Source organism: Sarcophilus harrisii, chromosome 2 (assembly GCF_902635505.1).
Source record: "Sarcophilus harrisii chromosome 2, mSarHar1.11, whole genome shotgun sequence".
NCBI lineage: Eukaryota > Metazoa > Chordata > Mammalia > Dasyuromorphia > Dasyuridae > Sarcophilus > Sarcophilus harrisii.
Genome location: NC_045427.1, coordinates 579,947,049 through 579,972,492, shown reverse-complemented (window position 1 = coordinate 579,972,492; position 25,444 = coordinate 579,947,049). Strand labels below are relative to the sequence as shown.

General features: G+C 36.1%; 1 protein-coding gene across 13 annotated transcripts in view; it reads right to left on the bottom strand.

The window, feature by feature from the left end:
* Positions 1–25,444, bottom strand: part of TACC2 (transforming acidic coiled-coil containing protein 2) — a 314,467-nt gene that overhangs the window by 262,129 nt on the left and 26,894 nt on the right. For 4 of the 13 annotated variants that reach the window (XM_031955980.1, XM_031955981.1, XM_031955976.1 and 1 more), the window contains exons 1-3: positions 24,628–24,749; positions 21,720–21,808; positions 18,281–18,340 (exon numbers count right to left, since the gene is read on the bottom strand). In XM_031955980.1, the coding sequence (XP_031811840.1) occupies positions 18,281–18,340; positions 21,720–21,752 (93 nt within the window). In that variant the 5' untranslated portion in view covers positions 21,753–21,808; positions 24,628–24,749. Of the gene's footprint in view, positions 1–18,280; positions 18,341–21,719; positions 21,809–24,627; positions 24,762–25,444 lie in introns of those variants that run through there. The other 9 variants (XM_031955983.1, XM_031955982.1, XM_031955985.1 and 6 more) reach the window with 7 other exon arrangements.

Below are 25,444 nucleotides of genomic sequence, written 5' to 3'. Positions count from 1 at the left end.
ATTTATTACAGAAATTATGGTGATAGTAAGATTAAGAATACACCTTTGTTGGGTAGTACAAAGCACTGGCCTTAGATACTTGACAGCTATCTTGCTGTCTAGGCAAGTCACTTCATCCACTGGAGAGAGAGAGAGAGAGAGAGAGAGAGAGAGAGAGAGAGAGAGAGAGAGAATGATAAATTGGATATCTGAGGAAATATCAGCCTAAACATTAAAGTACACTAGAATGAGACTAGGGGTCAGAGTGGAGAGGGAGTCAATAAGCCAGATATTAAATTCCTTGATAAAGGAGGGAGAATAACCTTTAATAGATTGATTGGTAATTTGATAGATAACTGCCTTGAGAAAGTGAAACGAACCTAAAAAGAGATGATGTTGCAAAAGGATAATGTGAAAGTAATAATAGTGAGCAAAGGGTCTGTCTACTCCTCTTATTGGACTAGTGTGTCAGGGATATAAGAAAAGGTACAACTATTATAAGTAAGGATGTTCAGAAATATAGTATATTCTGAAGGTCAGCTAAGTCTTAGGGAAGACAAGAAGATGAAAACATGAAAGGAAAAAGTCTAAGGGAAGGGAAGTGTGTTGAAGATAAAACAGAGGACAAAATAGAAAGTAAATATGTGTAACAATTACATTTAATGAGACATCATAGAGGACTAATATTCTGAATAGGGGAAGGGAGGGAAAGAGGGATGACTACCCATGCCAGCAAGATGATGGATACATTGAAGTATGATTATAACTTTCCATTTGGTTTTTATAACCATTGAGGAAGATGCTGAAATGGATTTTTCCCCCAGTTGGTTCTTATTTTCACACATATTTTCACATAACAGCTAAGTCAATAACTCAGCACTGTTCATACTTGATTTATGAAGTTGGATTTTACCATGTTGCCATATGGAAATATTCATTCATAGTTTCCATTCATGTAAAATCATATCTCTGTCAAGGTCCTACTATATACAAGGTACTTGTCTAGGCATTATAGGGAACATAAATATGAATAAGATATGATTGTGGTCCTCAAGAGGCTCACAATCTGGTAGATGGATGAGATATATAAACAAATTTCTACAGTTCATGGCAAGATATGGTTAGTGCCATAAGAAGCATCGGACTGAAGTGTTACAGGGATTTGTAAGAAGGAGCAGTCTATTCCCAATCTAATCTGTACAGACATTTTATAGAAGGACTGGAAAAATTTTATGGAAGAGATGACATTTAACATTGGGTCTTAAAAGATTCAGAAGTCATTTCAGTCAGAAGAAAAAGCACATATGAAAACACAGAAAGTGGAGAGTACTTGAAATGTGGTATGACTCAAAACTGCCCCAAGAGGGAAAGGGGAAAAAACCACCCAGCAAATGCTAAATGACAAGAATATTCACAGATCCAAGTAGATGGCAAGCCATGGGGATTTGTTTACATTCCTAGGAACTGGACCAACCTGGGAATCTCCTCCTGGCAAAAATATTTTATTTGGCAAAAAAAAAGCAACATGAATGAAGTCAGAATGTCAGAAGTTCAAGAAAACAGAAAAAGCGAATTCTCATATCCCTTCAACTTATAATGAACATAATTCAGTGCAGAACAGAGATAGAAAAAGCCAATATTAATCTGATCATGTTGCTATTGTCTTTGCCAATAGAAAAAAATGACCTCATAGAATCACCCGTTCTCTCAATTTCTGTATTTTTTTTTACTTACCATTTATAACCCTACCTCTTTCCAAGAGGGTTTCAGATAGCTGACAGGTTAAAATACGATTGTTTGTTTATATATGGACAAGACACATTGTGGAAAAATACAACACAAAATTCATCTAAGGAAGTAGGAATAGGTACTACTAGGAATCTTAGAACACTACCTGGCATACACTGACTTGGACAGCGAGTTTTCTTCCAGTTAAAGCAAAAAGGAAACACAAAGGACTACCTTCTTTTTGATTTCTGATGAAAAAAGCACACATTTTCTCCTGGAATTCACTTGAGTCAAAAGTTCCTCTAGGGATTCTCATATAAACAACATTAAATTTCCTGAGGGATAAATATCACAGACTACAGTTTTTCCCCTCCTCCCCAAAAAGACTGATGAAATCTATGATTTCATCACAGATCCAACTTTAAAAATTATGATCATGATAATAAAAGAATCATTTAAGATGATAATCTTAAGGAAGAAAAAGAGGAAGAGAATAAAGAGGAGGAGGAAGAGAAGGAGAAAGAGAAGGAAGAGAGAAGGAGGAAGAAGAGAAAGAAAGAGGAGGAGGGGAAGGAGAAAAGGAGGAGGTGAGGGAAGGGGAAGGAGAAAGAGAAGGAGTAGAGGAGGAAGATGATGAGAAAGAGGAGGGAAAGAGAATGATATTTTTTTATCTCTGGAGAATTAGTACAGTATCTAACACATATTAGTCACTTAAAAGGCCTGGAGAGACACGAACTAATGCTGAGTGAAATGAGCAGGACCAGGAGATCATTATATACTTCAACAACAATACTATATGATGACCAGTTCTGATGGACCAGGCCATCCTCAGCAATGAGATCAACCAAATCATTTCCAATGGAGCAGTAATGAACTGAACCAGCTATGCCCAGAAAAAGAACTCTGGGAGATGACTAAAAACCATTACATTGAATTCCCAATCCCTATATTTATGCACACCTGCATTTTTGATTTCCTTCACAAGCTAATTGTACAATATTTCAGAGTCTGATTCTTTTTGTACAGCAAAATAACGTTTTGGTCATGTAAAAAAAACATATTAGTCACTTAAATATTGATTATTTACAATGAGAAAGTATGGATGGTCTGGGATTTACATTGATGAAGAATACATATATAAGATCAGAATACATATATAACATAACCACTGATGTTTTACAAATACTTCTTGTCTAAAAAGGACAAATGATATAGTATCCTAGATTGTTAGAGTTAGGAAGAAACTTGGAGGATAACTAGTCCAACCTGCATTTTACAGATGATGAAATTGAGACCAAGAGAAGGAAATGACCACCTCCCAGCTTAGTTAAAGACAGAACCAGGACTTGAACACAAGCCTTCTGACAATTTCAATGCATTTTCTTCTCTGCTACTTGAGCTTGGAAGAAAAATTTTTGGAATATTCTGAAATAAAATCTTAAGGATCACCCAGATCTGTTCCCAAACTATGCAGGGGATACCTCGTTTCAAAATGGCTGACATTGGTGCAGAACTTAAGGTTGTTTTTTTTTTTTTTGGTTTGTTCAGTTATTTTAATAATTTTCGACTCTTCATGGCCCCAGTTAAGTTTTTGTTTTGTTGTTGTTGGGTTGTTGGGTTGTTTTTTTTTTTTTTTTTTTTTTTTGACAAAGGCACTAAAGTATTTTTTTCTTTTTTTCCCTAATTTTACAGATGAGAAAACTGAGGCAAGTGAGGTGAAGTGACTTGCCCAAAATCACACAGCTAGTATGTGTCTGAGATTGGATTTGAACTTAGAAAGAGGAGTCTAGCTGACTCCATGCCCAGTGCTCTGTACACTGACGCCCCTTAGTTGTGCCTCAAGAACCTCACTTAATTCAGGATGAGAGAATTCAGTTATCATGAACTATAGGAAGGAGAACTTTGGCTCTGTTTAAATGTTGCAAAAATGGCAAGGAGATGAGCAGATATCATCACCTGGTAGAAAGAGAACATTCTAGCAGTTGGTAAGACTCGCTGTAGGTAGTTAGGCTCATTGGCATGTTTGCTGTATAAATGGATGTCATGTAGAATAATACTGAATATCAGATCCCAGGATGATTTTTGCTATGACTTGGTTTCCTGACTTGTAAAAAAAGAGGTAAGATCTTTGCTGATCCTCCAATCAGAATACTGCAAAGTTTAAATTGACTTCAAGTCAAACTAGAATAGCATCAGACAGCTTAAGAGAAGGATAAAAAAATGAATGGCATGATTTTAAAATTTGCTGTAGTGATTCAATAGATGAAAGACAAAGAATCATTTTTGATTAAGCAGGGTTGCTGAGTTTTTAGAATTTCAAATCAATGCTTGATCAAAATTTCTGGGCTTTATAAAATTTACTCTTTTAGGGGTTTAGCAAATGTGAATTCAACTGTCAGCAGAGTTTTTAAAAGTTTGGTGCTATTTAAAATCTTAATATAACCAAAAAAGAAAATGTGATTTTCTGAAAATTAAATAAATCTGCATCGTTTTTCAATAATCCAGGTACCTTTAAAATAATTCTAAAGTGATTTTTGACATGTCCATAAGAATTAAGACAGATACAAGCAACATGTATATTAAATAAGGAGACCTTTATAAATGTACCAAATTCAAAATTTGTCCAGGCAAAGAAAATACAAAAGCTAAAATTAATGTTTGAGAAGCAAAAAGACAGATATTATGCTTTTTCTCCTTCCTATAATTTCTACCCCCAAAGAAGTCAGATCTGAAAAAACTGTCATTTTTTTAAAGCACATTTGTGGTCAATCAAGTACAAAGCAATTAAAAGGAATGACATAACATTCTGCTTAATGCAGTAGCCTCTTCTTTGAATCTTTAAAAAAATAAATATATTTGGATATCTGTGTTCTCTCCTGCTATATTTTCTACAACTACCATTGAAGCTCCCATCCTAGCAACAGCACTAAGCATGAGGCTGTATTAAGTTACAAGATTCCAAGAGGTCTGCTGTTTCAACATGAACCAGGCATCATTAAAAAAAAAAAAAAAAAAGCATTTAAGGAGTTATCATTTGTCCTTAAAAATAGAGAACTGAAATAAAGAGAGAAGCCAGAAAAAAATCAAATCCCAACGGCAAATTTATTCTCAAGTTGCTTCTACAAATCTTTTTCTTCTTTCTCTCTGTCTTGTAAAACATACAGCCTTTTTTGGGGAGCAATTGTGTAAAATATACCAGAATCTTGACTGAAGTTGAAAACAATTTTTTAACATTATACCAATTTTCCATTCTTAATGACTACACTTTTTAAAAAAGCTCATTCCTCACCCCAGCTCCCCACAGATCCCATTGATATTACCTCTTAAATTTTTCTCTCCCTGTAGCTCTCTACATTGAGACAGCAGCTTCCTGGTTAGGTTGACTTGAGTGCTCAAATCTGTTAAGGGGACCAATCCATTCCCTTTTAGTCAAGCCCTTTCTTAAAGATCTTCTATAGGGAACAGTGTGGCTGCAGGTGAATGCTGGGAAGTAGACCAAAGGTCATCCCCATGGCTTCAGGAATCAGATTTCAGAAACAACTGTCAAGCTGACCAAATATGGAGGGTGAACACATGGTAAGAGTTAGAGGCAGCAGGTCGCCCATCCTTCCTGTCAAGGGGAGATGAGGGTCCCACGTGCATAAGATCAAGCAGAGGGAGCCGGGAGGTATGTTCAGGACAAAAACGCCTCGCAGATCAGGGGAGGCTGCTCCTTCATGACCCGCGGCTCTCCTAGCATGTTCTTTCTTTACTGGACTGTCTCTCATATATTAGCCCTGCCTAACCTCCAGCTTCAAGCTCTGGGTTTAAAATGCCCCATTTGACAGTACCACAAAAATAAAAAATGCTAACTAGCGCTTGGTCCTTAAGTCTTAGGTCAATTACTATGTATCAGATGGGTAATGTTAGGAGTTAATTTACTTTTATACATTGTTGCATACTATGGGTATCTGTATATGCTCAGCTCTTAGATTGAGCTCCAGGAAGACAGGGATTATCACTCAGAACAATGTTCTCTGCACCCAGTAGGCTTGTGTTTGAATCAGAATTTTTTTTAATAAAGGCTTTTTATTTTCAAAATATATACATGGATAATTTTCACCTCTACAAAATCCTGTGTTCTATTTTTTCCCTCTCTTCTCCTATCCCCTCCCCTAGTTGGCAAGTGATCTAATATGTTAAACATGTGCATGAATCAAAATTTCTAAGTCAATTTTGAGGTTTTGTGAAAACTCCTAAATTTCTCTAAAAACAGGTGCCTAATATACAGGACAGGACAAAAGAACCTAACAGACAATACACTGGTAAGGATGCAATCTTGGAACAGTTGGTTAGAACCAGAGATGGGGGTGGGGTCGGGGAAGAAAGCATTGAAAGCATTAGTCACATTGGAATATTAGACATCCCCAGATGGTCATCTTTCTTCCTTATCCCTATAGATATGACCAGGACTAAAACCCCAAAAGGGCAAAACTCAGAATTTATAAGGATATCCACATCTCAGAGTTACAAAGCTAGATATGGCCAGAAATGGGACTTCTCTGGATGCATATTTATGGTTTTTAAACTTTTTCTGAGCCCATTTGGAGTTTTCTTGGCAAACTTACTGAAGTGGTTTACCATTTGTTTCTTCAGCTCATTTAACAGATGAGGGAACTGAGGCAAATGGGGTTGAGGCACTTGTCCAGGGTCAAACAGCTAAGTATCTGAGGTCAGATTTGAATTCATTCTTCTTGAGTCCAAGTCCATCACTCCATATACATGCTATCTACCTGCCCTTTAAAAAGTTATCTAGAGCAGTGATATCAAAATCAAATAGAAATGGTGCCACTTAATACACTAAGGATCCTTGACAGTTTCAGACTTAGAAAGCACATGTTGCCATTATCTAGTTCTTTTTGTATTTTTATTTTGTTTAATATTTCCCAGTAACATTGGCTTTAACTCTGGAGAACCTAGACAGCATGTTTGATCTTGGGTATAGAGAGGGTAAGGGATGTCCAGAGTCACACAAACAGTATGTGTCTAAATACTTCCTGTTCATTATCCTGTAACACTGTTATTAAAAAGAGAGAAAAAGTCTTCCCCTCATTTATTAAGGATAGTATAATGTGATCCAGCCATTCTGGAAAGCAATTTGGAATTAAGCCCCAAAGTCTATAAAATCGTGCATATTTTTTGATCCAGCAATCTCATTACTGAGTCTGTATCCAAATACATCATAAAAGAAGGGAAAGGGTCAGCCCACATGGGCAAAAATGTTTGTGGCAGTCCTTTTTGTAGTGTCAAGGAACTGGAAACTGAGTGGATGAGTTGGGGGTATGGCTAAATAAGTTACGGTATATGAATGTTACAGAATATTATTGTTCTACAAGAAATGAGGAGGAGGAGGATTTCAAAAAAACCTGGAAAAACTTACATGCTGAGTGAAGTGAGCAGAGAACCAAGAGAACATTTTACAAATAGCAAGATTATATACTCATCAGCTGTGATGAACTTGTTTCTTCTCAGCAATACAGCAATTAAAGACAATTCCAATAGACTTGGATGGAAAATGTCATCTGCATCCAGAGAGAGAGAACTATGGAGATTGAATGTGGATCAACGCATAACATTTTTATCTTTTTTATTTGTTTGCTTTTTTTCCTCTGTTTTTTCCCTTTTTCACTTTTCTTGTACAATATGACAAAAGTAGGAATATGTTTATAAGAATTGTACATGTTTAATTTATATGCAATTGCTTGCAATCTTGGGGAGGAGGGAGGTAAGGGAAGGAAGGAGAAAAAATTGGAACACAAAGTCTTACAGAAATGAATGTTGAAAACTATTTTACATGTATTTGGAAAAATAAAATATAATTGAAAATTATTTTAAAAATAAAAAAATAGTGATTTTTCTATAGCTAAATCACCAAACACTTTAGAAGTAAGTCCACTTAGCCATAAACCACTCCATTAGCTGACTTGGCCCTTCCTAAATGGACATTTAAGGTTAGTGGAGGCCAATACAAAATGGGGGTTGGTCTTAAGAGAAGAGAGGGACAGTAATTGGCACAAAAAACAAGAGGAGTTAACTTAGTGAAATTGATTTTGCATTTGATGTGATGCTGCCTGGCTTTGTCTTCTACTTCTCTTTCCATTATTAATAATAATAATTAATACATATATAGCACTTTAAGGTATGCAAAGCACTTTGCAGATATTTTTGAATTTTATCCTCCTCAGAATACTGGGAGAACAGCTGCTACTATTATCCCCATTTTATAGAGGAGGAAACTAAGGCAATGAAATGCTCAGAGTCACACAACTAGTATCTGAGATCACATTTCAACTAAAGTCTTCCTGACTCCAAGTCCAACGCTCTATCCATGTCATTTCCTATATCAAAATCCCTTACACTCGCTTTCCTTCCCATCTTTCTCAATAAAAATATAATTCAAATAATTGCCTCATTTCTCTTGTCCCTGTGATTATCTGGGAGTCAAGAGAGTGCATCCAACAAAGCAAGGTTATTTTGTAAATTATGTGTATTATTGATCAATGTTCACACACAGGTCTCATCTATAAGTTCATATTCTTATACAGTCAAAGCCCCAGAAATAAGAAGTGTGTTTGACAAAGGAGAAAAAAACAACATAAACTAAATGTCATCAACCTTTCCCAATGTGTCTGTGTCTCTTTTTTAACATTCACTCTCAGAGCCAAGAGGGGTGTCTCTTCTCTGTCCTTCCTCTGAATTCCTTTAAAACTTTGATCCTTTCTTATTCACACGTTTCCTGTTGTTATTAAAGGCACAGCAGAATGGCAGGAGCTCTGGGGCCCGGGCTTCCAGTGTTGTCCAGACAGGTTGTGTACAAAGTCACAACCATTGTGGGCTTTCCCTTCCTTCTCTGGAAAAAGTGAGGAAATCAGTCTACTAGCTAGTTCACCGAGTTGTCATGAAAAACAGTTTGTGAGCCTTGTAAAATGTTCTGCCAAGTGTTATTATAATTTTTCCTGTGCAACACCTGTGTATGACAGGTCCCTTCCTAGATTATAAATTGTTCTTTGTGTCTTGCCTTTGATTATCTTTGGATGCATTTAATTAAAAGCCAAACTTTCAAAAGTCGTCATTGTTTGAAGGTTAAAAGAGTCTGCAGTACACAATATTCAAGATCTCTTCAGAATTAAGTCCTAGCCATGATCCATGGCTGGTTTCACACAGTGCATATCCTCTTCAGAAAGGGAGGGCTCTTTGAATTTTTTTGAGTGAAATGAACTGGGACATGATGGCTGGGAGGTACATCAGAAAAAATGCAGCCATCTCCAATGGGGCAAGGAAGTCACAGAAACATCTTCTGGGCTTGTCAATATCCCTTCCTAACTATCTCAATAGTTCCCATCTATTGTCCTCTTTCTCCATTAGCTCATTTGCTATATTGACGGAAAATGGATCTACTTCAGGACTTTTTACTTGTTCAATCTTATAGAGAGATTTGCTTCAATTTCTAAGTTTGTTTTCCTGAACTTTTTCCCAGGTAAAGAAAGAGCATCAGGAAATTATAAGAACTTGGATTTAGAGCTGGAAGAACTTGTAGAGGTCATCTAGTCCAAACTCTCAATTTAAAAATAAGGAAACCAAGGCTATTGAAGATCCTAAGATCAAATAATCAATAATTACCTACCAAATTGCCAGTTGCTAAGGATGCAAAAAAAGCATAAGTTTTTGAGGTGGAAGGACTTGGAAAACATTTTGTCCAATCTTTTCATTTTATGCACATGGAGACTGAGGCCAGAGAAGCCTCAAGTTACTAGAGTAATGAGTAGTGAGTAAATTTGTCCAATATCATTGTGGTGGTAGATAAAAGAGGGGAAATGTGAGTCTAGGTTCCCCTGCCCTGTTGAACTAGACTGGTACAATGCTCTTTTGGTTCACTTAGATGGTTTTGGATAGTTAAATTGGACTAAAGCAGATCTGTGCCATTCTAACTACAGATAGTAATTTTTATTTAGCCCATAATCTGGCTACAGCTTTACAACAATCACTTTTTTAAAAAATGGTGCCTTAAATATATAATGAACTCTTTGTAAGTGTTTGGTAAATGAATGAATGAATACCCACCCTGATTTCTTTAGGCTGCTAGCCTGCAGGTTCAGGTTGATGAGATATGGTCTAAAACCTACATTTCATCACAAGCTCAAGTCATGTTGCAACACCTCTCACCAATAAAGCTGGAGGAAAGAACTTTAGGAGTTGTTCTCTCTTCTCTATGCTTACCTCCTCCACTTTTTATACAGGGGATTCACTATATATGGCAGCACTCTGAGACTTCTCAAGAGCATCTCTTTATTTCAAATAGAAGACATTCTGACAAACTATCTTTCCCTACTCAAAATCCTCCTCTCCCAAAATAAACTATACTATATTGGAAAAGAAGCAAGAAATTTGAGAGACCCATCACTGCTATTATCTTTCTGTCTTGCCTTCACTTTCTGGAGAAAGAAAGGCAGCAACAGATTAATTAGGGTCATTAAATGACAAATTGAGAACCAAAATTTAGAACCAGAGTTATATGCCTGAATCCATTGTATTGGTACCTCTCCCCCATTCCAGAGAAAACAAATAATCATGACAGCAAACTTAGGTTTCCTTCCTGGGCATTTTGATATCATAAGTGAGATTTGGTTTACTGGGGCCAGCCCCACTTCTTAGTCCTGGATTAGCTGCCCTGAGAGAAGCTGGAGGAACAATCAGGCCCCAGCATGCAACAAATCATTTTCACAAGGCAGACAGGGTGCAGCTGAATAGTTGATTCATCTTATTAGACAGAATCAGCAGCAGCTGGCAATTTTCTAAATCAATAAAGCGATTCTAAATGGAAACACAAACAAAAGCCAGGTATTGGTGAAGCTGGAAATTGTAGTTTTAAGTGCTTTGAAATTCAGAAAGATCCCTGCCCTTTGAAATAAAGTGGGGCACAGCCTCTTTTAATTCAGGCAGTCAGAGATCATTCCTAGACTAGAGATCATTTCCTAAGAAAACATGCTGGTCTTTTTTCCCCAAAGAACATGTAGGCTGTAGGTAGAAGGCTACAAGTGAGGGCTGGTCTAATCTAGGTTCATGTCTAATCTCTGACATGTACTGATATTGGGATTGATGATGGATAGACACCTACTTCTCAACATTCCAACGAAGGCTTTACAACTAAATTTTGCCAATCTAAAACTATATCCACAGAGGGAGAGCTATATGTTGATGAAATTATGGATCAAGACAAAGGAATTGTGTAGTTATTAGTATTTACTTTTTAAAAATTTATTTATGAAAAAAACAAACATTTCCATAACATAGTATAATAAAAAAGAAGATTGTATATGAAACTGCAGATCCATTATATACATCTTGCTATTTCCTCTAAATATACGAATGTTAGTGAGTAGACTAGATTTAGGTGTATCAATCCATTAGGGACAGATTTATATAAATGGAGACTTCTTCATTATCTTGGAGTAATTTCATTATCTTTGTTTCATAGATTAGGACTTGGACCAAAGCAAGAAACTCCCCATAAAAAAAAATTACCTTAAAATGGTACCTGAGGCATTTGGAAGTTGTGACTTCTTAACATGGCCACATATATATGTCAAAAGCAGTCATTGAAGCCCACTCTTCCTAACTCCAAACTAGTCCTCTATCCACTAAAGCATCCCAATTGTCAAACTATATTATAGGTTGTAATTTCTCAGGCCATAATTTCAATGTGTTACCTGCTGATACAAATTAAAGGATATTAAAGAGAAAGGTTTTTACAGAACCTAGGGAGGATAATTTATAACAGCATTTTCACCTAAGTTATGCCATTTAGACCTATTTAGTACTTCTTTAGAAATTTAACTTTTTAATTAAATTTTCGAGGCCCACTTGAAACCTGAGAAATGGATAGTTTGCTGTTTATACTTGCAAGTATCTTTCTGTTACCTTTTCTCCTCAGTACTCAATTCTCTTTCTTCCCGTTCAAGGAGCCAAATAACTTCTGAATCTTTTCCTCCATCCAGAGGAAAGGAGAACCAAAGATAGAGCTGAAATTCTCACAAAGGTATGTATATGCAATGACTTCTTTGGGTAATAATTTTCTCATCATAGACTCTATCCCTGGAAGTATCTACTGCTCTGATAAGTGAGCTTTTGTCCTATCCTGCCCAGAAACTAGCTTCCAACTCATTTCCTGGCTACTATTTCTTTTTTTTTTTTTTTTTTTTTTTTATTTAATAGCCTTTAATTTACAGGATATATACATGGGTAACTTTTACAGATTAATAATTGCCAAACCTCTTGTTCCAATTTTTCACCTTCTTCCCTCTACCCTCCCTAAATGGCAGGATGATCAGTAGATGTTAAATATATTAAAATATAACTTAGATACAATAAGTATACATGACCAAAATATTATTTTGCTGTACAAAAGAATCAGACTCTGAATTATTGTACAATTAGCTTGTGAAGGAAATCAAAGATGCAGGTGTGCATAAATATAGGGACTGGGAATTCAATGTAATGGTTTTTAGTCATCTCCCAGAGTTCTTTTTCTGGGTATAGTTAGTTCAGTTCATTACTGCTCCATTAGAAATGATTTGGTTGATCTTGTTGTGAGGGATGGCCTGATCCATCAGGACTAGTCATCATCTAGTATTGTTGTTGAAGTATATAATGATCTCCTGGTCCTGCTCATTTCACTCAGCATCAGTTCGTGTAAGTCTCTCCAGGCCTTTCTGAAATCATCCTGTTGGTCATTTCTTACAGAACAGTAATATTCCATAATTTTCATATACCACAATTTATTCAGCCATTCTCCAACTGATGGACATCCATTCAGTTTCCAGTTTCTAGCTACTACAAAAAGGGCTGCCACAAACATTCGTGCACATACAGGTCCCTTTCCCTTCTTTATAATCTCTTTGGGATATAATCCCAGTAGTAACACTGCTGGATCAAAGGGTATGCACAGTTTGATAACTTTTGAGCATAGTTCCAAACTACTCTCCAAAATGGTTGGATTCAGTTCACAACTCCACCAACAATGAATCAATGTCCCAGTTTTCCCACATCCCTCCAACAATCATCATTATTTTTTCCTGTCATCTTAGCCAATCTGACAGGTGTGTAGTGGTATCTTAGAGTTGTCTTAATTTGCATTTCTCTGATTAATAATGACTTGGAGCATCTTTTCATATGACTAGAAATAGTTTCAATTTCTTCATCTGAGAATTGTCTGTTCATATCCTTTGACCATTTTTCAATTGGAGAATGGCTTGATTTTTTATAAATTAGAGTTAATTCTCTATATATTTTGGAAATGAGGCCTTTATCAGAACCTTTGACTGTAAAAATATTTTCCCAGTTTATTGCTTCCTTCTAATCTTTTTCTGCATTAGTTTTGTTTGTACAAAAACTTTTCAGTTTGGTATAATCGAATTTTCTATTTTGTGATCAGTACTGATCTCTAGTTCTGCTTTGGTCATAAAAACCTTCCCTTCCACAGGTCTGAGAGGTAAACTATCCTATGTTCCTCTAATTTATTAATAATTTCATTCTTTATGCCTAGGTCATGAACCCATTTTGACCTTATCTTGGTATACATGCTAAGTATGGATCAATGCCTAGTTTCTGCCTATATTAGTTTCCAATTTTCCCAGCAATTTTTATCAAACAGTAAGTTCTTATCCCAAAAGCTGGGATCTTTGGGTTTGTCAAAGACTAGGTTGCTATATTTGTTGACTGTTTTATCCCTTGAACCTAATCTATTCCACTGATCAACTAATCTATTCCTTAGCCAATACCAAATAGTTTTGGTAACTGCTGCTCTATAGTATAGTTTTAGATCTGGTACAGCTAAGCCACCTTCATTTGATTTTTTTTCATTAATTCCTTGAAATTTTGACCTTTTGTTTTCCATATGAACTTTGTTGTTATTTTTCTAGGTCATTAAAATAGTTTTTGGGAGTCTGATTGGTATAGCTAAATAAATAGATTAGTTTAGGTAATATTGTCATCTTTATTATATTTGCTCACTTCTATCCAAGAGCATTTAATATTTTTCCAATTGGTTAGATCAGACTTAATTTGTGTGAAAAGTGGTCTGTAATTTTGCTCATAAAGTTTCTGATTTTCCCTTGGCAGATAGATTCCTAAATATTTTATATTATCAGTAGTTACTTTAAATGGAATTTCTCTTTGTAACTCTGACTGTTGGATTTTGTTACTGGCTACTATTTCTAAACCCCTTCCCAAATCCCCCTTCTATGTTTTTTCCCCTATGAAAATGTAAGCTCTTAGCTTTCTTGTATTTGTTTCCATAGCACTTAGCACAGCACCTGACTCACAGTAAAAGCTTAATAAATACTTTATTTATCATCTGTAAAATAAAAGGTGGGACTAGCTATATAAGGTTTCTGCCTGTTTTAAATCTATATCCTCATGGCTAATTAAAGCTGAAAGCATTTCAGAGACATTTGAATTGTAAAGGGAATAAAACTTTAAAATTAAGGGGATAAATCTGAAATGATGCATGTTGGGAATCAATGGTTAAATGCCCTGGCAGCAGCCTATGGGATTGCATCACAGGTAGCTAGTTGCCTCCTCTTAAGTCAGGTTCAGAACATGGAGAACTACATAAAATGATAAACTATGAAGTGGAAGATGGGGAGACTTTGTCACGTTGTTTCCAAGTTGTATATTTCTATCCTGTTTAACATATATTGTATTACTTGCCATCTAGAGAGTGAGGGAAGGGGAGAGAAAATTAGAACACCAGGTTTTGCAAGGGTTAATGTTGAAAAATTATCCATGCATCTGTTTTGAAAATAAAAAGCTTTAATTTTTAAAAAGGAATTTTTTAAACTCTTACTGTGTGCCAGGTACTGGGCTAGGAGCTAAGGATTCAAAAATAAGACAGTTCCTGTCTCAAGAAGCTTACATTGTCTTGGGAGATAAATAAATGCAAAGTCATTTGCCAGGGAAGAAAAGAATTACACCTATAGGAATAAAGAAAGGTCACAGGTATTACTTGAGCTGAAACTGAGTTGAACCTTGAAGAGAGTTAGGAATTCTGTGTGGCAAGAGAGTAAAGCTCCAGGATAACCTTCTTGTCCTGTCACAAGCCAACAGAAACATGAAGAGAGTTGAAAGGAAATTTCTCACTATATCCCAAATAGTAAAGAGAGTAGCAGTAATAGTAAAGAGGAAGGTGAAAGTACTTTTTAAAGATATTCTTGTTCTAAGGGCTTTTGTTATGTTGATTGGATCCATCTGTGAGTTAGATTTATAAAAATAACAATAAAAAACAAAGACTTGAAGTAGCTATGTAGCTAAGGACTAAAAGAGCTGTTAGAATCATAGAATCTCAAGAATGCTACATTACAGCTATAATTCTGTGGGAAAATGAGTAAATAACACCAGCAACCCTAAAAACACCAGATGATATTAACAATTTGTATTTCAGCTGAGAAAATAGTTCAGAAAATGACACCAGTTGCTCTGCAAAGAAGCAGCAAATAGTAATTTTAGAGGCCAAAAAAAAAGTACCAGCTGGGATTGTGTTAGGATGAAGCCCTAGTAACATGAGTTGTTCAGGCTATGCATGTTCCTTTCATGCACAAATGACACAAGAACCTGTAGCACAATGTGCTCTTATTTGTCTAGGGTAAATTGCTATTTATTTTTCTTTTCTAATGTATTTTAAAATCTTTTTACTTTGAATTATTCTTGTTTGGTTTGTTTAAAAGAGAAACATTGATGGAATCTTATGAGCTGTGATTTTTGGGGAGAGACTTGAACTTAGGTATGTATGTCTTTCCAGGATTTACATTTGAAGGGTTGACATTTGAAGGATTTACATTACATCCTAAGTAATATGGATTTATCAACCAGATTCATTAGGGTCACTAATGAAACATTCTTGACATTAAATGGGGAGTAAGAAGGGCTGAAAATGCTGAACCAGAAGCATAGAAATGATATTTGTTAAAAGCAAAATGTTGTGTAGAGAACCAGAACTCTGGAGAAGTATACTTGAAACAAGGTATTAACTCAATGGAACTGATGAGATGATTGTCTCTAATTCACATTATATACTTAGTACTCAGTATGGTGATGTAATAGTTCTCTAAGTTCACCCATAATCAGTATGCTATAATGATGTAATTATAATAAGGCATACAAGGGCTAAGGACTGGAAGAGAGACATTCTATCTTTGACTCCTCAAGGTGGCTCTCCTGCCTCCTGCACTATGGGGGGAACTGATTCAGACTGGGAGACTGAAGGAGACAATGAAGACTTTGGGCTTTATTCTTGACTATTCTCGTGGTAGTTATTCTGCTGAGACCAAGGCTGGTCCCAAAGCCCTCCAGAAAGCTAGCCCGGACATTACATTGTTGACCTTAATGCATGATAGATGACTAAAGGTGACTTAACCACCTGTTTTGGGGTGAGCAGTGTGGGGGAGGTGGGATAGCCATGAGTGGAAAGAGCACAGATTAAATGTCTGGATAACTTCATTCTAGTTGCAGCTTGAATGCTAACAAGCCAAACGACTTTAGACAAGTCATTTAAATTTCAAGGATCTTCTTTTCTTCATATAGAAATTGAGGAAGATAGGCTCTCCTCCAATCTAAGTTCTTTAACAGATCAAGTCAACAGACATTTATTAAGTGCTAAGCACTAGGATCACAGAAGCAAAAGCAGTCCATGTCCTAAAGGAGATAACATTCTGATGGGGAAGACAGGATGCAAACAATCCTATATGTACAAGATATGTATAGGATTGTGGTTACTTCTTCAAGTCCATGGCATCTGGGAGGTGATGTCATGACGTGCATGTGAGATGAATTTAAGTGAGGGTGAGCTTTGCAAAGTCACCAGCTTAAGCTCCTATTTAAATTTATTCTGAGTCAATCAGGGCCCAAACAATGACCAACTAGATTTGGCCCGAGATCTATTATTGGCCAATCAATGAAATCCAGAGAGATTTGAGTTTCAAGAATAATAGTCCTTAAGAAAGAAATCTAGCTGCTCAACTCCAAGTATCTAGGGAAGTTTTAGCGATTAAAAAAAAAAAAAAATTACATTCCTTTGGGCAGAGCACCTGCAGTGAAGGGAGGAAGGAAGGAAGGAAGGAAGAGAAGGAAGGAAGGAAAGGAAGGAAGGGAAGGAAGAAAGGAAAAATCTTCATTGACCTTTTTAAGCTAAGGTCTTTAATAGAGCTCAGTATGATTGAGTCAACAGCATTTTATATACAGGACAAACTCAGAGAGAATCACTAATAAGTGAGAGGAACTGACAGAGGCCTCTTGCAGAAAATGAAATTTGAGAAAAAGACTTGAAGCAAACCAAGAAAGTCGCGTTTCTGAAAGCTGGCACTAAAATACATATCCAATTTAATTGCCTATTGGACCAAGTTATACCTAACAAGTTGGGCCCCTATCAGGAAACTCCATGGAAAGGAAGCTAGGAGGAGGGGGAGCATTCATTGAATAAGGATAGTCAGTGAAAATGCACAAAGACAGGAGATAAAGTGTCATGTGCAAGGAACAGCAAAGATGCCAATGTTGCTGGGTTGTAGTAGAGTATTTTAAGAGGTGTAAACTATTAAGACTGAAAAGGTAAGAAGAACCAGGTTGTAAAAAACTTTAAAAGCTAAAGAGAGGATTTATATCAGATTCTGGAGGTAATAAAGAACAACAACAGTTACTTCCTAAAATTTGAATAAGGGTAGCTCTTTTTTATTTTTTAAATCATGGAGTCACACCTCTGTTTTTAGCTATCAAAGTAGCATGGAAAAGTCAGTAAGAGCCTCCATAATTTATTAAAGGGTTAATTTGCCATGGAATTAATTTATTCAACCATGAAAATCCACAATCAATGCACATAAATCACATAAAAATGATAAAACTTTTACAAGGTTTTAGCTCATTTTTGATCCTCAAGGTTCCCCAAATGACTATTATTATAAAGTAAAGAAGTATGACTTTTGGCATTTATAATTTCAGAAAGATATTGACTTGAAATGCCAGTTTTTTTATGTCGATTTAGTTTACCCTGCTGACATGAATCAAGATCTCAAACTTAACTCAGGGGATCTAGCAAAGAGCTATCTGATAAATGGATACAACACTCACTATCTATTTTACTATTGAGAACAAAGACCCTCACCAGCTCCATACAGCATATTATTTAAAAAAAATAAAAAAACACTTAGGGGGGCAGCTAGGTGGCTCAGTGAATAGAGCACCAGCCCTAAAGTCAGGAGAACCTGAGTTCAAATCGGGTCTCAGGCACTTAACACTTCCTAGCTGTGTGACCCTGGGCAAGTCACTTAACTCCAACTGCCTCCAAAAAAAAAAAAAAAACCCACTTAACTACATATTTAAAAGAAAGTAAATTTTTACATTGTTTTATGACTTGCTGGTGTAAGAAAGGAGGAGGGAGAAAAAAAAAGGCTCCAAAGCAGATATGCCAAATACAAAGTTGGAAAGTATCCACAAATGCTTTCAAATGGTTGAAATGCAAGCCATGCATATCAATAGTGTTTTCCAGTACCTGTGGTACACCCGGGTTTGGTGGCAGCAGGATGGTGTTATTTGAGCCAGCATCCTCTGACTGAAAACAAATATAATGAAATCGTTATAGTAAGCAGCACATGAGCTGAATCACCTGTTGGCAGCAGCAATGATAGTGATATAGGGTTCAAGGTATTCCCTACAGCATAGAGGAGCCAGAATAAATTAGATTTTGTGAGCCATCCCCCTAAGTTTTAGATAGGTAAAATTAAGTCTAAATGATTGCTAAATTGGCATTAAAAGGAAAAAGAAAAGTACCATGATGCTTCCTTGAGTATCCCAGATATTGAGATCACATAGGATTCTCTTGCTTCCCTCCCTTCCCCTTTGTAGGCCTCATGAAATCACTTAGATTTAGCAGATCCTAGGGACAGGGCTGAAAAAGTAAAATTTGAGAAAAGACTTGAAAGAAACTTGAAGAAAAAAGAGGAAGAGAAAAAAAGGAATTACCATGTGTCAAATATGACAAGAGAAAAATGATAGATGCATTTAAAATTTAAATCTCTTGTAGAATATGTTCTTTAGGAATAAGAATTCAACAAAAATCAGAGGCAGAGAAAATTTTTTAGGTCAACAGTCAACACAAATTTCATAATTTTTAAAATTTCTAGCTAGAATCAAGAGAAGTGAGTTTGGTCATTTTATTCAATTTGACATTTACAAAGTACCTACTATGCCTCTTTCTTCAAAACCTAATTCAAATATTAAATCCTCTATGAAAACATTCCTGATCTTCCCCTGGATGTTTGTGATCTATCCCCCTTTTGTTTTCTTTGCATAATTTGAATAACTATTGGTGGTCCTCCTCCCCATCTCACAATAAACTCCTTGAGATAAGACTGTCTTATCTTTCTCTTTCCCCAGTGCTTAGCATAGTGCTTGCTGACTAATCAACTCCTTAAAGACAGAGACAATTTTATTTTCTGTTTTTGTAAACCTACAGTGTTTGTATATAGTAGTCACTTAATAAATTCCTGTTGGATTTTATTGAATTAAAATAGGAAGACCCCAGATAAGCTACTTCCTTTCCTTCCTTATGCCCCAAGTGATTGGACCCCAAGTGAACATTTCTTCCTTTTGTCCCACCCACTCATCCTCATGCTACCTCAGCATCTCTGTCTCTTTCCTATATGATATAACAGTCTCTTCTGTAGGATCTGTGTCTTAGCATACAGCATATCTCCCTGAGATGTTTCCTAAATTCAACTCGATCAAGTGTTTTAAGAAGTTTATTTGATGCAAATTAAGACATTTCTTGAAGTAGCACTTCATTCCTCTTAGACTGGTTAAGATGACAGGAAAGGATAATGATGAATGTTAGACAGGATGTGGAAAAATTAGGAAAAATTAATACATTGTTGATGGAATTGTGAACTGATCCAACTATTGTGGAGAGCAATTTAGAACTACACCCAAAGGGCTATCAAACTGTGCATACCCTTTGATCTAGTAGTGTCTCTATTGGGTTTGTATCCCAAAGAGATCATAAAAGGGGAAAGTACCTACATGTGTAAAAATGTTTGTAGCGGCTCTTTTTGTGGTGGTAAGAAATTGGAATTTGAATGAATGCCTATTAGTTGGAGAAAATAAGTTATGGTATATGAATATAAGGGAATATAATTGTTCTTTAAGAAATGATGAGCAGGCTGATTTCAAAAAGGCCTGGAAATATTTGCATGAACTAATACTAAGTGAAATGAGCAGAACCAGGAGATCATTGTACAGAGTAATAAAAGATTATATGATGATCAACTGTGTTAAACTTGGCTCCTTTCAACAATGAAGTGATTCAAGATAATTCCTATGGACTTGTACTGGAAAGTACCATCTGCATCCAGAAAGAGAACTATAGAGACTGAATGTGGATTAAAATACAGTATTTTCACCTTTTTTTTTTGTTTGTTTGTTTGCTTTTTCTTTCCTACATTGCTTTCCCTTTCGGTCTGATTTTTTTCTTGCACAATTTGATAAATGTAGAAATATGTTTTTAAGAAATGTACATCTTTAATCTACATCAGATTGTTGCTGTCTTGGGGAGGGAGCAGGGGGAGGAGGAGAAAAACTTAGAACACAAGGTTTTGCAAAAGTGAATGTTGGAAACTATCTTTGAATGTACTTTGAAAAAAATAAAATGCTATTTAAAATATATAATTTTTAAAAAATTTTATTTGAGAACCTTTTAAGTTGCCAGCCCCACACTTGTAGTACTTATCCAAAGCATCCAAAACGACCAGCCTTCATGCATACTTTCCAGTTTGTGTTTCTCAAAGGATCTCATCCTTGTTCCAAAGCATCCCATCGTTCCCCAAACTATGCCTCAAGTAGTCAACGCATATATGTCTCCAAGGCTGAACTGAAATTGCCAAAGTATTCCTCTTAAGAAAATCTGTGTCACCGGGGCAGCGAGGTGGGGCAGTGGATAGAGCACCCAGCCCTGAAGTCAGGAAGATCTGAGGTCAAATGTGACCTCAGACACTTAAGCTCTGTGACCCTGGGCAAGTCATTTAACCCCAATTGGCTCAGAAAAAAAGAAAGAAAGAAAGAAAACCTGCATCGGAAGGAAAAAAATGAAGTAGAAAACCAGATGAAGAATGTCAATTTCCTTAATCTAATTTTCTCATCTGAGGAACTCAATACATTACATTCTAAATCTGCCCTATGCTCTTGCTATATTAATTAGCTAATTGAGATTGTGCCAAGACAATTGATTAATATTACCAGAATTTAATTTTTTCCACTCTAAAACCTCAATGGATTAAAAAAAAAAAATCCTACATCTGTGTGTTCACAAACTAATGAAATCCAATCTTCAATTTTAGAATGTTTTTGGCTTGGAAAAGCTATTGAAACCTTATCTATCAGGCAGACAATCTGTTTCACGTTCCTTAACAGTTCTGAGTAATATAGATTTGTTTCCTTAAAAAACAAACAAACAACAACAAAACAAAACAACAACAAAAAACAAACAAACAAAAAACCCACCTTCCAAGAGCCAAAACTTTTCTGGAGCAGAGAGAAAGTTTCTCTTTTAACCATTTAACTACTGGAGCTATATGATTATTAATTACAGAGTCCAAAAAGGATTTGTGAAATCTTTTTCACAAAGGAAAGAGTGATATAGATGTAAGAGAAAGAGAATGAAAATGCTCCCCGTTGTCCGTAAAAAGAACTTACACCATAATTAAGATAGAATGTCGGAAAAGACGGAAGTGGTAGCGGGTGCCTATTTAAGCACAAGGTTCATGTTACCCTTTGTCCTTCAACCTTGCTAATGAGCTGCTGGCATGTTGATGGTGCTGCTGCTGATGACGGCTACGATGACGACATCGTTTCAGGCAGAAAAAAAGTAAACTTTAATAGAGAGTAAACATAGGGGTAGGAAAGGGGAAGGGAGAGTGAGGTAGTTTCCAAACACCCACCTGGTTGTCAGTGGTGCTGTTCTCGTTCCCCATCGTAATTGGCTGAGACTCTCTCAGCAGACCCTCCTTAATTGGGAAAAGATGAGCGACTGGAAAAGATGAAAAAGAATAGAAATCTTTGTGAAACCCAAGAAAATAGGAGCCCTCCTTTGAACGTTCTCCTCTGCTCCAGCTCCGGATGTGCTGAGAAGGGAGTCGCACTCCATCTCAACAGACTCATCATGGAAAATAGCTTTGGAAAACTTTTCCTTGAGAGTGAAGTGCCACCCAGGAGTTCTTTCCTAATACGGATTGGCAGTTACTTGTTTCATTTTAAAAATTTTTTTTTACCACCTCAAAGTTGGCAGAAGCAGCCGAAAAGCCAGTTTTGTTACTGTGTTCTTGGACAACAATATGAACGGAGACATGATTCTGCTAAAAGTGCTGCGTTAGAAGCGGAGGCTGTGGCTGCCCAACCTGCTGCCCCTGTCGCTGCCCAGCCAGCTACTTGCTGCTCATTATCCGTGTTCACTGTGCAAGAAGAACACCTGGAAGTGCTTTTCCACAATTGGTGACAATACAACTCAGTGGCAAAGTTGCCAGCAGTACTTAAAAATCTTTAAACAATGTTTTATCAGAGTGATTGACATAAAAGAATGTAGATATATTGATGGACACACATATACATACATACACATATATTAATATATACTTTCATATCTCTCTCTACCTATTATATACACATATGTATGTATATGTGTGTGCATCCATACATATATATGTAGTGTGTGTATACACACACATATATATACACACATTAAAAACTCTGGCAAGAGACTTTGAAACTGTCAGTGTAGCTCTTCTGTTCTAAGAAAAATGGGGTAAGGGCTGCGCAGTGGATAGAGCACCAGCCCCTTAAGTCAGGAGGACAAGAGTTCAAATTTGGCTTTAGACACTTAATACTTCCTAGCTATGTGACTCAGGACAACTCACTTATTCCCAGTTGCCTCTCAAAAAAGAAAACAAAGGAAAGTAAATGGGATGGCATTAAAGCCCAACTTGAGTACACACCCCTCCTTTCACAGTTGAGAAAATTTAGATTCAGAAAGATGAAGGAACCTGTTTGAGCTCAGGAAGGTAGTGAGTGTTAGAAACAGGAAGTAAACCCAGTTTTTTTTTACTTCACAGCCTGAATTAGACTACATTTATATACAGGGCTGTCCTGCCAACTGAACTAAAAATGCATATTAATGTGTGTGTGTGTGTGTGTGTGTGTGTGTGTAGAAATATAGTGTTATTATTAGTCATTATAATAATGGTATACTTTGCATTTATATAGTTACAAAGAATCCCATAGGTGTTTGGTAATATTTTCTCCAAGACAGTTATGAACTTAGATTGCAAGCTGATACAAAATCCAGCTTGTTTTTTCAGTGTTTACATTGTTTTACAATCTTCTAATTATTAAAATACACACATAACCACATCCATTTACTTCCCCTCCCTTGGGAACATATCAATTGTGAAAAACATAAAGACCATCGTAGATGTAGACTTTAAAGGGATCTCCAAACCATGTAGTCCAACTTCCTCATATTACAAATCAACAAACTGAGTCCCTGGGAAATTGTCACTTCTAAAAGACACATACATAGTAAGAATTAGAAGCAGGATTTTAATCTATATCATTTGTTTCTTTCCCTAGTATAAGGCTACTAATGCATACTGTGTGATGCAAAAAAGTGATGCTATTTTCATTTTAAAAATTGAAATATCAAGCCATAGAATAGTTAAAAGGATGATAGACTTTTAGTGCTAGAAGGAATCTCAAATCACTTAATCCCACCCTCTTAGTTACTGTATTGAGGAGGCAAATGAGGACAATTTTGCCCAGCTACTCAGTGGCAAAGTTTAGACTTGATTCGTGGTCTCTTGTTTTATCACTGGAAAATATCATTTCAGTTCATTATAGTAGGTTGTCACATGTTTCATTAGATGACCTGGAGGTGACACTAGAGAGTCAGTGTGGAATAGTGGAAAGCCTTGAATTTGAACTCAGGATTTTAGTCTTAGTTCTGAAACTAACTGGGCATTTCTCTTCATCTCTGTGGACCAAAATGGATCTTGAAAAACTAGTTCTTATGGTATGTATGATTTTTAAAAATAATTTTCTAACCACAAAACCATCTGTTTCCTTTTCCTCCTTCCCTTGAAATGTATCACTTATAAGGAAAAAGAAGAAATTAATTACTTGAATTTACTGTAAATAAAATTTCATCAAAAATCTGGTAGCATGTGATAGGCACCTGGCATCAGGAAACCTGAGATTAAATCCTCCTTTAGATATTTGCTTAGTTGTGTGATCACAAGAAAGTCCCTTATCTCTCAGATACTCAGTGTTTTTACCTTTAAGAGAGAGATAATAACTACCTACCTCAAGAATTGGGAGAAATGTGTGGCAAATCTTTAAGTGCTACATTTAGGTAAATCCAAATAAATAATTTGGATATAGCCAAAAAAATGGATAAAATATCTATTTGGAAAGAATGTCTTAGTTGCAAAAAACACAGTGTACCAAATGGCATATCTCTCTAAATGAATCATTTTCTTATACACTTTAATTTAATAAGCATTTATTAAGTGCTGAACACAAAGATACAAAGACAAAATTAAGCAGTCCCAGCCATTAAGTGCATATTAAAGTAAATAAAACTAAGCATTTGTGTTCATCTAAAATACTTCAAAGCAATCAAATAGACAAATAATGAAGAAACTACTTCTGAAGGGATGTGTATTTCAAAAAAGAAAAAAGAACAAACCCAACTATATGGAAAACCTATGTTTTCCTAATAAATTGTGAAATTATAACTTCCCCCTTATTTTCCAACAACAACTTTTATCAAAGAACATAACTTTGTTTGGTACTTACATTAAAGAGAAGAGCTGGGGGCTCGGCAGTCTCTAGCTCCACCAAACCCGGATATTTTACTTTCAGCTGGTTGTGATTTCACATAGTACTTTCTACTCCTCCATTCAGAATCGAATGAGATTTCAATTGAGCCACCTTAACCAGTTTAACAAACAGTTCTGTCTCCACCCTCAGCCAGCCCTGGATGACGGAAACCAGCTCTACTTCATACCTCCTTAGACAAGGCATGCTTTAAATGAGGTTTCCTGAGAGTTTGTCTAATACAGAGCTGACATTTTAGAAAACTAATTGCTGAACACATTAGCTCTCATAACTAGTTCATCGCCTTCACCACTGAGGTCTTTCCCAAATATTTCATCAGCAGAATTCTTTTTAGAAAGGGCTTATCCAAATTAAAACTATGTCAGTGATTTACAACAGTGCTGTTGAATGTGAGAGCATGAAAACACTTTGGAATACTATATGCTTACTGGCCCTCAGCACATTAAAGCAGGAAACTGGAGTTTTCCTGTCTGGGGGAAAGGAATAAAATGTACTATTTATACATGGGAACTATTTTGCAGTAAATAATGCTAAAAAGCAATAAACACTTTTTTAAAAGATGGTGATGAAAAGTCTGTTACTTCTTTGTAATTAATATATGACTGGTTTTAACACGCATATGCACAAAAGCATTATGTTTACAGAGAACCTTGATAGTTGGGACCAACCCATATATGAAAAGAGATTACTGGTTATGAGGTAAATTTGGAGAGTTGCTAAAGAAGTGACCATTCTTTCCTCCTCAAGCCCTGGCATGGTACCTGAAATAATCATT